General features: G+C 35.1%; 1 protein-coding gene across 1 annotated transcript; it reads right to left on the minus strand.

Moving 5' to 3' along the window:
- Window positions 1-593: 593 nt before the first annotated feature.
- On the minus strand, window positions 594-12360 carry LOC131027252 (LRR receptor-like serine/threonine-protein kinase FLS2). Its single transcript, XM_059219056.1, has 5 exons — window positions 9801-12360; window positions 9606-9698; window positions 9387-9517; window positions 819-884; window positions 594-734 (listed from the first exon to the last, which is right to left on the minus strand). Exons 1-5 carry the CDS (start codon window positions 12358-12360, stop codon window positions 594-596), a joined length of 2991 nt encoding a protein of 996 aa, XP_059075039.1.
- Between the last annotated feature and the right edge of the window lie 1758 nt (window positions 12361-14118).

Consider the following 14118-nt stretch of genomic DNA (forward strand, 5'->3'; position numbering starts at 1 on the left):
TTTACAAAAGAGGGTAGCCTTGCTTTCCTAACCCTTGAAATTCATTTAGCATCCAATCTTACATTGTGTGGGATTGGATCTTATGAGTTTCAACCCCTCTTTTGAATGTAAAGTCTCTCCCCTAAGTGAAAAACCATTGAATCCTAGCGAACCTCCCTTCTCTCTCCTCGGAGTCGGAAGAGGGGAGAGCAACTAGGGTTCGATCGCGATTTTTCCGCTTTACAATTAGTTACCAAGTTATGAAGTTGAATTATTGAACAAAAATTGATTTCAATTAATAAATACATAATAATAATTGTAGACAAAACCTATAGAATATATAATATTTCACATACAAAAATGTTTCTGCAATTAGAGAAACTCAATTTCAATCATCAAATTTATATATGTGATTTTGGATAATAGTCGTAATATGATTTGGATTAACCAAAATAGTCATAAAGTCATAAAATGTTTCATGTCGATAAGAGTATAGCATATATATCCAATACAATAAGATGAGCTTACCAAAAGACATATGGCAATAAAATATCACATATACATAATAGAAAACATATGCTTAAAAATGCCATTCAGGCATACAGTAAAGACCCCTAGTCTACTAATTTCCTACCAGCACCAGGAAATAGATCATGAGCTGCCTTCGAATGTTGAGGGGATGGAGATATATGCAATGCTAGCATCTTTTGAATGTGCTCACTAGTCCTCCTTTCTAGACTTCTTTGGAGCTCCAACTGATACAATCAAAACTATAAACATTAATATAATATATATATATAATGAATTATAGAATGACAAAGAATAGAATAATTACTTACTGCAAACATATAATCACTCTGTTCATCTACAATGGGGGGACAATCACACTCAGGAGTGACAAGGACCTACAACAAGCATTATGATAGAAATTAAATTACATACAAGTATCATTATAATTTTCAATATAGATGATTAAAAGAACAATTGAAATGTACGAATTTGTCTCATAACTCCATCAAAGCTTCTGAACTTGCTACTGCTACAGCAACACCATGATCCAATGTAGCTCAAACACCAAGAGGACTATCTGATGTCAACTACTAAAAATGAAATAATAACTATTATTCAATTATCAAAACTACTAAACTTGTTTTACAACATCATCAATGCACAAAGGTTACCTCAGTGTAAGTGCCTTGACGAACTTCACTGCAAGGTGTCGATGTCGAAGCTTCAGCACCAAACTATTTGACATCCAAAGTGACTTATGAGAAAACCATTCATCTAATATTGACAATTCACATGTAAAATTTAAATTATTTACTAGAAACCTACTCGATCACTCAATGGTGTTGTGTAAAACATGGTTGGGGGAATGCCACAGGTAGTAAAACACTCTGACCCTACATTTTTATCACAACCATTGTACTAACTTAGTTATTCTAACACTTCAAAATAAAATTTAATAAACAAAATTAAATGAAGATGCAAAAATTTACCTGGGTATCAATGCTGAATGTCTCACTCAATAGAGACTCTGTCATGAATATATTCTTTGTAGCAGATGGCTATTGTGTAGGTGCATGTTGACTACTATCAGGTTGATAAGTGCAAAGGGCCCTGCATGACTGACAATAGTGAGATGGAACTCGAGCCCTATAAGATTCATCTGCATCAACATGTACTAGAGGCTTGGCATATTGTATGAGGGTCCGAGTCAATGAGCTAATGGACTCTAAGGCATCCACCTCAACAATATCCTTCACAATGGAAGGAATAGTCACATGCTCCACCATAGGTCTACCCAAGGGTCTCAGTGCTAGGCTTGGGTTACACTATGCCCCTACTTTGTCATGTGACGATCCCCCGCCCCTACCTTGAAAATTTACGTAGTCAAAATAGTTAGTGATCTCATTGAGGACAAACTCACAATAGAGTTTCCTCAAAAAGTACTAAGGCACCTCATGATTATTACACGGTGGGTGATCAAAAACCATCCACCACCTATCCCAAAATGTATTCCTTATCCCTTCATGGTGGCACCAATGGATGGGGAACCTCCTACATCCAGGTTGTAAGGGTTGATTGGTTATAGGGTCTATGAAAAGTGCACATAGGTCAACTTTGTTTATTTTCTTTTTCTTTACTGCAACATATTATAACTTGTTTGCATAAAATTGTTTTGTTCTTCTCTTTTGTTGGACCACATATTAATTTGACCACTCACTGAACCTACATGGGCTACAATAGGTTCTAGTGACCCCACAAGGCTTGTCCTATTAGAGGTTGTGGAATTAGGATCTTTTAGCCTATTTATCAACTCCTCAAGTTGTTTTTTGTTGTTTTCAATTTTCCCTAATATGTTTTCTTCTATTCCCGGGGGATGTGTAGGAATTGGGGGAGGCATTGGTTGTGCCTCTTCTCTAGAAGGCTCTTCATGAGGAGGTGGTGGTGGGTTTTCAACATTTTCAGATGGATTTTAATTTCCTAAAATTTAAAACAACTTTCAATTTAAATACCTAATTTAATCCATATTTTAAACAAAAAATAGAGAGTAAAAAATATAAATAAATACTTCTTCGACCCCCTTGACGTCATGGTGACATTTTGGTGAAGATATCACACTACTGGAAGCTAAAACTATGTCTATATTTGGCGTGCGCAGTCTGGAAGGTGAGATATGCAAGTCAAAATGCGGGTTTATCAGAAAATGGTCTCCAAAATGTGATTCTCCCACTTTTAAATATGTGGTTTCTTATTTGGCACATTCCAAATAAGGCGTGCGCCCTATTTGGCATGCACCAAATAGGATGCGCGCCTTATTTGGCGTGCATTAAATGGGTTATTGGGGACAAAAAAGATTTTTGGCATGTTTTTGGTCCCCCATCTTGGTGCATATGCCCTCATATGGTGTCCTAAGGGGTCATATGGTGTCTTGAGAGGAATATGGGGTCTTAAAGTGTCATATGGTGTCATGAGGGTCATAAAGTGTTCTAAGAGGTGATATGGTGTTGTTAGAAGTCATATGGTGTCTTAAGGGGTCATATGGTGTTGTTAGGGTTCATTTGGGGTCCTAAGGGGCCGCACATGTGTTAAAACACTATATGACCCCTTAAGACACCTTATGACCCATTAGGACATCATATCTCTCCCACCCTTCCTATTCCCTTCATCTTTACCTCTCTATCCCTCCCACCCTCCTTAAACTCCCATCTCACCTCTCTCTCCCCTCTAGACCTCTCACCTCCCTTCCCTTCTATCCACTTTATCACCAAGTCTCTCATTCCCTTCATGTTTACCTCTCTATCCCCCCTCCCCCACCCTCCTTAAATCCCCATCTCCCCTATATCTCCCCTCTAGGCATCTCACCTTCCTTCCTCTCTATGTCCTTTATCCCTAAGTGTCTCATTCCATTCATGTTTACCTCTTTATCCCCCCACCCTCCTTAAAACCCCATTTAACCTCTCTCTACCCTCTGAGGCGTCTCACCTCCCTTACTCTCTATGAAATTTATCCCCAAGTCTCCCACCTTTCTCTCCACTCTAGGTCTATCACCTCCCTTACCCTCTATGTTTACCTCTCTATCTCCCCTTCCCTCCTTAAACCCCCATCTCACCTCTCTCTCCCCTCTAGACCTCTCACATTCCTTCCCTTCTATGCCCTTTATCACGAAGTCCCTCTTTCCCTTAATTTTTACCTCTATCCTCCCCACCCTCCTTAAAACCCCATCTCACTTCTCTCTACCCTCTAGGACTTTCACCTCCCTTCCTCTGTATGTCCTTTATCCCTAAGTATCTCATTCCATTCATGTTTACCTCTCTATGCCCCCCACCCTCCTTAAACCCTCATCTCACCTCTCTCTCCCCTCTAGGATTTCCACCTCCCTTCCCCTCTGTGTTCTTTATCCCTAAGTCTCCCACATATCTCTCCCCTCTAGGCTTCTCACCTCCTTTCCCCTTTATGTTTACCTCTCTAACCCCCCACCCTCCTCAAACCCCCATCTCACCTCTCTCTCCCCTGTAGATCTCTCACCTCCCTTCCCTTCTATTTCCTTTATCACCAAGTCTCTCATTCCCTTCATTTTTACCTCTATCCTCCCCACCCTCCTTAAAATCCCATCTCACCTCTCTCTACGCTCTAGGCTTTCACCTCCCTTCCTCTCTATGTCATTTATCCCTAAGTATCTCATTCCATTCATGTTTACCTCTCTATCCCCCCCCCTCCTTAAACCCTCATCTCACCTCTATCTCCCCTCTAGGCTCTCCACCTCCCTTCCCCTCTGTGTCCTTTATCCCCAAGTCTCCCATCTCTCTCTCTTCTATAGGACTCTCACCTCCCTTCCCCTCTATGTTTACCTCTCTATCCCCCCCCACCCTCCTTAAACCCCCATCTCACCTCTCTCTCCCCTCTAGACCTCTCTCCCTCCCCTTCTATGTCCTTTATCACCATGTCTCTCGTTCACTTCATGTAGACAATTAGATAAGTGAGAAACCTGAAGCAAGAGAGAGAGGTGGGTAATAATATAGGGAGGGAGAGGTAGTGAGGTGAATAGGGAGGGAGGGAGGGAGAGCCCTAGATGTGGGGAGAGTGAGAAGAAGGGATAGGTAGTGATAAATAGAATGGAGGGAGGAGAGAGAAACAATAAGAGAGAGAGAGAGAATAAGAGAGAGGGAGGGAGTAAATGATAGAAATGGGGGTAAGGAAGGATTGAAAGGTAGACAAGGTGGGATATACCTAGAGAGGGGAGAGAGAAGTGAGAGAGACAAGAGAGGGAGAGGGATAGGTCTAGAGTTTTGGGAAGATAAAGAGAGTGAGATACAAAGATAAATAATTATAATAGGAGCATGCTAATTACTGAAATTTGACTGTTTCAAATTTTATATGATCCTCTAAAAACTAGAATCTCCATGATGACTTCTATAGAGTGGAAACCACTCTCAAACATCCTACCAATATATACATGAAATATAACTTAAGTATAAGAAAGAAAAAAGACATATTGAAATGTGAATTATACTTAAATCTTATATTTTATGTATATATTCTCCTTTGGGGGTGGGTATAACTTGTGGCCAAATTGGAAAAATGCAAAAATTAATAATGCATGACATTTAACAATGCAGAACATTTGGCATGCGCCAAATTTAGTGTTTGCCAAATGCAAAAATTTTAATTTTTACATTTGGTGAGCAACAAATTTTGTGCATGCCAAATGTGGAAAATTCAAAATTTTGAATTTGGCGAGTGTCATATTTGGCATTCACTAAATGTTCTGCATTAGAGAATACCAACTGTTTGGGTTGGATTTGCCTTGGGCATCCAACCTGAACATTTGGAGGACCATTTCGTGCCAATGACGCGTTTTTATGAAAAGATTCAAAGTGGCACCTTTTTGGTACCACGACTTGGTGCACTTACCCACAATACCCCATAAAATAGGGTTGCCTTGTAAGAAAAACAAAAAGCACAAAATAGCCACTATTAGATCTATGACCTAATGAGAAATGGTCAATATTTACAATGATAAATTATACATAAAATGTGGCTTCTAGGGCCCCAAAAATCCCCCATTGAGGCACATGGCCCCCAAACCTCAAAAGTAGGGTATCCCCCCTTGCAATCCTGTACTCTCATTTATAATAGTAACCTTTCATTATTGCAAGGTTGAGACACCATTTTCCTGACAAGAATTAGGCATTATATACTTTGACATTGGCTTTATACAATTATATGCATAGGGTGCAACACTCTTTATATATGCTACCAAGATATCTATCGAGGATTAATTTAATGATAACATAGATATTTAATTGAATTATTTTCATAAAACAAACATATATATGATATGAAAAGTTAGGGGAGGGTAAGTGCACCAAGTTGTGACACAGAAAGGGGGGCTTAAGATGCCATTTTTTTCCCCTATAACTAGTAAATTATTTTATCTTTGACAAGAAAATGAAGATAGCTACATTGAAAATTTGAATATGTAATAAGAACAAGAGTTGTAGTGCTCCAAATCTACTATCTAAAATACTATTTTTTTGGAAAATGGTGAAGATTAAAGGTTTCAAAAGATAGGAGAACACAAAATGGTCCTATTATTTAAAAAAAAACATAACATAGTGTCTAGTGTGCTCTCTCTAAAATATTTTTCATTTTTATAAATTTCAAAAATTGATTCAGTGAGAAATTAGATAACATGATGTAGATTATGCGAGTTTTTTTAGCTATTTTAAAAATGAATATACAAATTTTTACTAATTTTCAAAGTGTACACATCATCAAAAACAAAAATTTGAGTTTTCTCCACACTAAATTTTTTGAATGCTAACCAAATATCATTTTTTTTTCAATACATGTAGAATGGAGTGTAGTTTCTAAAAATATAATTTGTTTGAAAATTTGATGAACAAGTGAAAAAATATACACAAAATACGACATGTTGGTTTTTAACAAAAATGGACACATAAACAGCAAAAATCAAAAATCAAAACCAGTAACATAATGAAAACATGAAAAAAATTATATGGTTAGATAGTCAAGAGAGAGATTAACATCATTGTGGTGTTTTTTAAATTTGTATTGAAAACATACAAACTTGATGCAGAGCACTACCAAAATTGTGTCTTTTTACCTTTTAAAAAAGCACATTTTTGGCATGGAATGGTCATCTAAGCCTTTCAATATGTCTTCTTCCTTTATTATAATTTAATTTATATTTTAAGTGTATATTGGTAGGATGTTTGAGAGTGGTTTAAGATCTCTCTAAAGGAAGAGAGAAGAAGAGAGAGGGAGGGGGGCAAGTATAGAGATAATTTTATGGAGGGAAGGCAAGGTAGAGAGGGTAGGAGAGACCTACATAAATAGAGGTACCAAGGGATAAAGGAGAGGTGTGTAAAGGTAGAGAGGATACATATAGTACAGAGTGAAGTGTGTGTGAGAGAGGTATAAAGGTAGAACTACGTATTGGGGAGAAAGGAGAGAGAGATAGAAATGTAAAAAATGAGACAGAGGAAGAGTAATAGAGAGATATAGGTCTAGAGTTTGTGGGAGATAAAAAGAGTAAGATAGATAGAGAAATATAATATTGATACAATTTTGTTGATTACTAAAAATTGATTAATGTTGAAAATTAATAAGATCTTCTAAAACCTACAATCTACATTATAACTCCAAATTGTCATCATATTCTTGTTTGGTAACTAGATCCTATGTCTTTAGACATTCTACTCTGCAACCATTCTTGTTTTCTCATTTTCTAGGTGGACTAAGGTGCCTAACATCATATTTGCTATAAAGGAGGGCCAAAATCAAACATGTGTGTGTTGGTTCTCGCCATTTGTGATCTGATCTCAATTATTTGATCTATGACAATTGAAAGTTATCTTAAACTAGGAAATAGCTTGCAAACCATTTATAAAGGTATAATTTCTATTTCATTTTCACCTAAGCATTTTAATATATAAAGTTCATAATTTACATTATCGAGCAAGTGCCTTTAGATTTGACCATTATAGAGTAGCAAAGTACAACAACCTACATGCATGTGTGTTTCTATGATTGATCTTGTTATGTCTTGTCATGATGTCATGCTATTGCATTAATGCTTGAGATATTTATCAAAAGAGCATTGATCGACACTGTTATCAATTCTAAGAAGAGCATTTATTGGTTGATAATGCATACTTGGGCTCTGTTCTTGGTGGAGTTCTTTTACGACAAGGGTTTCTCCATGTAAATCTTGATTTATGTATTTATCTTATGTTATTGATTTTTTATTCTTTGTCGATATCTTATGGTGATGTTATGCATGTTTTATTGTTGTTATAAGTTCACAAAATATGGTGTTAATAAGCTTTACATGAAGGTTGATTTTTAGAATCATAAAGCAATATCTAATCATGGACAACTTAATTTTATATTTTCATATAAATTTCATATTTTTTGTTGTAGTTGGACCCCATCCTTGTATCTCATCCATTGACTACTTTATTAGATAAATAACTTTTGGTTATGAACTTGTAAATTTCCGAACAGTATCTTGCCAAATAATATTACTAAGAATATTATTAGAGGATGTGTTCCAAATATAGAATGAACCTACCTTGTTGTATTGTTATAACAAAAGTGCTATATTGATGACAAATAATCATGCGTTTCTTATTGCATAACTAAACGAATTAAGATTGAACATCATGGCATCCACAAGTTGCTTCAATAATTATTAGTTGAGGTTGCATATCATGTCATAGAAATGATCAAATAGTAGACATATTAATGAAGTCCGTAACTTGTGATAGGTTTTAAAAACTTCTTGACTTATCTTGAGTTTTTTCTATTGTTTATTATAAGTAAGAAAGAAAGAACAATACACATTGTATAGTTTATATGTATTATTTAATTTAGTAAATTCTAAAATTTAATATATTGTAAAAACATAAAAAATATCAATTTATAAATAATTATATCATTAGCTATTATTGTTTAATTTTCTATATAATAAAGAAAATTATGATCATGACATATGAAATCAATACTTTAAAACACTTTTATAATATATATTCTGTAATTATTATTTCTTTTTAATTATATTATTACTTTATTCCTTCATTTACTACATTACAATTTTCTACTAACCATAGCTGGAAGTTAAAATATATTGAAAATTCAAAATTAAATCCTCATTTATTAGTGAAATCTGGAAATCTAAAAGATACCGAGACTTCCAAATTATGTATTCGTTCTATATATCCATGAAAGGTACAGATAATAATATTTCAGTGTAATATACTTGAGAAAAATTCTGAATTCTTAATCAAAATCTATTGTCAACCATATTCTGCAAATAAAAAGTCTTGTCTACCCAGTTTTTACTAAGAAATTTAGCCATAAACGTCTCAACATCTGAAAAAATGATAATGGTGGTTGACTCGAAATATTTCAGGACGAATACAATCTATCTTAGTTGAGTGAAATAATGTAACCCTAGAAAAAGCTTCACAGTATACTTTACATATATTACATTTAAATCATAATTATTTGATTCTACTCAATCAAACTGTTTAAAAGACGATAATTAACGATTTGAATTGTTAAATCGTGAATTATTGTAGACCATTTTTCTGTAGCCCTCAGAATCACATTTTTTGTGCCCTGTGTATTGTCATAGCTATTGGTAATTAATAATCTCGGGTGGCATCAGCATATTTACCTTTAATATTGTGTAATCTCTTGATTATTTCAGTCATATCTAGGCGTTGTTGAGGCAACTGGTTTGTGCAATCTAATCCCACTTGCACCAATGCAGTGAGGCATGCCAGTAACATTGATGTCTCCAATTCGTTAGAAATGCTAACAATGTTATCGTCCACCACTTCTAAAATTTTATTTGGAAAATGCATGCTTACCCATTTTTGTAGATTGACTTCTTCTGTAAACATGTCATCAACTGGTCTCCTCCTTATCAACAACTCCAAGAGTAAAATGCCAAAACTATATACATCTCCATTTGTCGAAATCTCTTGACCCATTCCATATTCTATAATATGATAATTTAATTTAGAAATCTTAAACTGTAAGTTAATTTATATAAAATAATAATAACAATAAGATAATGAAATATGTACCTGGTGCAATATAACCAAATGACCCTTTCAGTGCATTTGTGGACGTCAAATGATCCCAGGATTTGCTCGATAGTATTTTTGCAATGCCAAAGTCTGCAATATATGCAGTCATACCATCCCCTAATAGAACATTGCTGGGTTTTAGGTCACCATGGATCACTTGTACGGTGGAATGGTGATGTAGATATGCCATACCTTCTGCTATCTCCATTATTATTCTTAACCGATCATGCAAATTTAATCTGCATCCACTCCTTTCAGGAGGATATAACCATCTCTCCAAACTTCCATTCGACATAAATGGAAGAATCAAAGCTTTGAAATCAAGATTCGAACAAACTGAAATGATTTTAATCACATTGCGATGTCTAATCTTTTTAAGTATATTGCATTCCCTGTGAAAACTTTCATGAGCATTTTCATCCAGCAAATTGAAAACTTTAACAGCAACATTTGTGCCATTTTTGAGAGTACCTCTGTAAACAGATCCAAAAGCCCCAGTTCCTACAAGATTTGCCTCAGAAAACCCGCCTGTAGAATTTGCAAGTTCACTGTAGGAAATTCTGGGGTTTCCTACATTTAGAGAAGGGGAATTCTGGCTGGTAGGTGGATGCCTTGCACGTCTCCATCTAGAGGATAATGCTATAAGTGCAAATGACATGATTAAAATTGTAACGGCAGTCACAACAGGAATTATCACCTTTATGGACCTGGATAGCTGTTTGTGCTTGGAACTAGAGCATGGTGGCAAATTTATTAAGGACCCACAAAGGCCAATATTTCCCATGATTTCAGAGCTTTCAAGTGTTGCAAAAATGCCCCCCTTTGGCACCTCTCCAGTTAATCTGTTGAAAGAAAGATTGATAACTTGGAGCATTTTCATCCCACCAAAAGCCGTGGGTATTGTACCCGATAAATTATTGCATGAAAGATCCATGGTCTCAAGAATTTGCAGATTTGCCAGCGATGCAGGAATTGGGCCCTGAAATGAATTCCAAGAAAGATTTAAATATTGCAATGCTGTGAAGCTTTCCAGTGCGCTTGGTATGCCACCTGACATGTGGTTGAGAGATACATCTATAGCTTGGATCATAACCATTTTACTCATTTCTAAAATAGAACCTTCTAATAAATTGTTGGATACATTGAAATAAAATTGGAGATTTGAGAGAGCTGCAACTTCAAGAGGTATACTTCCCGTTAGTTTGTTGTATGCTAAGTCCACCAGCTCCAGAATTTCACATCTCCCTAAGCTAGCAGGTATTCTCCCTGATAATTGATTGTGATGAAGAAGAAGTACTCTCAATTGGGGAATATCACCAAGACTATCTGGGATTTGCCCTGATAGCGTGTTATCACTCAGTTCTAACAATCCAAACCTTTTTGCCTGACCCAAAGTTGTTGGTATTAATCCTTGTAAATTGTTATTGTTTAGGTACAACCTTTCAAGATTTGGAAGTATAGACAGAGTGGATGGGATTGTCCCACTGAAATAGTTTCCTCTTAATTGCAGCTCTGCCAACTTTGTGAGGTTGCCAATCTCATCCGCCAAGTATCCTTCCAGTTCATTCAAGGCCAGTCCCAAATAGTGGAGACTAGTTGAGAGAAGGCCAACTGTGGAGGGCATGATTCCAGTAAGATTATTAAGAGAAAAGTCTATAACTTCTAAGCTGGAGCAATTAGTCAAGGCTGTTAGAATAGGCAAACTGCTGCTTCCACTCACCAGATGATTTCCCCACAAAACAAGCTTCTGAAGCTGGAGTAATTTCCCAAATTCCAAAGGCACTGTGCCACTAAACTGGTTACTGTCTAAGTCAAGTATTTGCAGACGGGTACAATTGGAAATTGAACTCGGTATCTCCCCATTCAGTTGGTTTTCCCATAAATACAGATTTTGCAGATTTGATAGTTTGCTGAACTCCCAGGGGATGTGACCTACTAATTTGTTCCTAGACAACTGTAAAATTTGGAGATTACTGCAGTTTGAAAGGACAGTGGTAATTGGCCCGGTAAGGCTGTTGAACCTTAGAGTAAGAACTTGAAGTCGAGCAAGCCTACCCAATTGAACTGGAATACTGCCATGGAGTCTATTGTTTCCCAAAGTCAATTGACTTAAAGAGGACATGTTTCCAAAGAAAGGTGGGACTATGCCTGTAAGCTGATTTGAATCTAACCATAGAATCTCTAAATTTTGGAGATGCCCAAGATCGGAGGGAATGTTTCCACTCAAATTGTTAGAGGACAGAATGAGAATTTGCAAAGAATGGCAGCCTCCTAGAGATGATGGTATCAAGCCTTCCAATTTATTATAAGACAAGCCCAGTTTCTCTAAGGGACAGTCTGCTAAAGCGGAGGGAATGACACCTCCCAATTGGTTAAACGACAATCTGAGACTTCTTAAGCGAAAAAGCCTTCCCAGCTGAGGTGGGATTTGTCCCTGAAAGCTGTTATTGAATAGATCAAGTACTATAAGGAAAGAGAGATCCGCCAGAATAGGAGAGATGGGGCCAACCAATCCCATACCTGTAAGATTCAGTGAAGTCACACGCGGTCGACGAGAAGAGCAGCCCACTCCAGCCCAACTGCAGAAGTTTTGATTTGGAGACCATTCATGCAACGAATTGTAGGGGTCAAGAGAAAGGGAATTCTTGAAAGCCAAAAGAGCATCTCGATCAGAAGAATTAGAATTATGGAATGTGTGAGAAGGCAGAACAAGTTGCGCAAGCAGAGTGAGAGTGAAACACAGAACTACCATTATGGAAAACATTTTTATGCAGTCAATAAAACTAATAATTGGATGGAATGGATTGAGGAGTGGGGGTGGCCTTATAACATACGCGCATGAATGATATCAGCAAGTAACCGCAGTTTAATTTTTCTTGATTCATTTTTAATTTTATTATTGCTACCTTATCATTGGCTTTAGGGAATTATTCTCTTCCTGGTTTGTCTACAACGTTTTAAGTTAATTCGAGGGGTAAAAAATTAGTAGATCAAAGAAAGAGATAGAAGCAAGAAAGTCAAATGCCCAGAAAATTTATTAATAAGATGTTTAAGTTCATTTGAGGGTACCTTATTTATTTATAATCTTTTGTTATCTTTTTCTGTTTGTTTTCTAGTCTTAATATTGACTTTTGTGATGTAATTTTATTGTGGTTTATTTATAATATTTTTAAGTTAATTTGAAGATATATATATATACTAATTTTTTTTTAAGTATCTTTAATTTTATTTAAGGAGGGTAATCTTTTGGGTGTCTTTTTCTTTGTTTTTGAGTCTTCATATTGAGTATTGGGATATAATTTCAGTTTAATTATTTTTTATGTGATGGAATTGTATAATTTATCATTGAAAAAGTATATATTGAAAGTTTCATTGAGGAAGGTTTACGTGGAAATAAAAAATTCTTCTATATCTTTTTTGCATTATGCATCAAAGTATGTCTTGAAATATCTCCTACAAAAGACTTATGTGGAAATAAAATATTACTTTATAATTTTTCATTCTTTATATCATAGCTTTTTAATACTACATTTTATATACTATATATTTACCATTCTATAAAGAATTTAAGAAAATCGTTGTTGTCAAGCTCATAGGAGATCCATTTACAACTCTATTATAGTGAATGATTATCAGTAATTCAATATTTCATTGAATGTGTATAAAAAATTTAAAATAGTGTCGAAGACCTATAATTGGTTATATTCTAGCTTAAATTTATACTCAATCTTCTAGTTTTAGTTTCTAAAATTCTATCAAATTATTCGTTCTAAACATGGATTTTTCATTGCACTTCATGAAGTATATTTTGTATAAGAGCAATTATTAATTAATTCTCTTAAATTATTTTATTTATCATTTTTTCAATATAAAAATTAATGAGAAAGTTTACAATAAAAGAACTTATTAATCCTACATTTGATACATAGTAAATTTTGTCATTTAGAAATAATTTAAAGAAAATACTTGTGGTAGAAGTATATACGAACTCAATTATGCCCTTGCATTTTAGTGAGTGTCTATCCATTGTAATAATGGTGTTTAATTACATCTTTTAGGAAAAAAAATTAATAAAAAAATTGCATGTAAGATATTTTATGCATATTCTTTTAATAAACTTAAGCTAGACACCGATAGGCCACCCAAAAAGTTTTAAAGTGCAGAATTATGGTAATTTACAATTTAAAAAAATTAATTATTTTAATGTCTTATCTCTCATCTATCTATTAGAAAGATATATTTTGATGAGATGCTTATTTCTCCAAAATATAGGATCTTCAAGCCATCAAGTGTACATTTCTGTAAGGTTCTTTATTCTAATCCTACTTTGGAATACTTGATGCTCAAAACTATCTTTAAAATACTCAATAACTATTGACTTAGCAATAATGCACTTTGAGATAGAAGGATGAAGATTGCATTCCACTAGTTGAAGACCACATGAGAGATTGTTGGAGATTGTAATTAAACTTGAGTCATAAAGTAAGGAATAGGGAGAATAAAAAATATC

Source organism: Cryptomeria japonica, chromosome 4 (assembly GCF_030272615.1).
Source record: "Cryptomeria japonica chromosome 4, Sugi_1.0, whole genome shotgun sequence".
Taxonomy (NCBI): domain Eukaryota; kingdom Viridiplantae; phylum Streptophyta; class Pinopsida; order Cupressales; family Cupressaceae; genus Cryptomeria; species Cryptomeria japonica.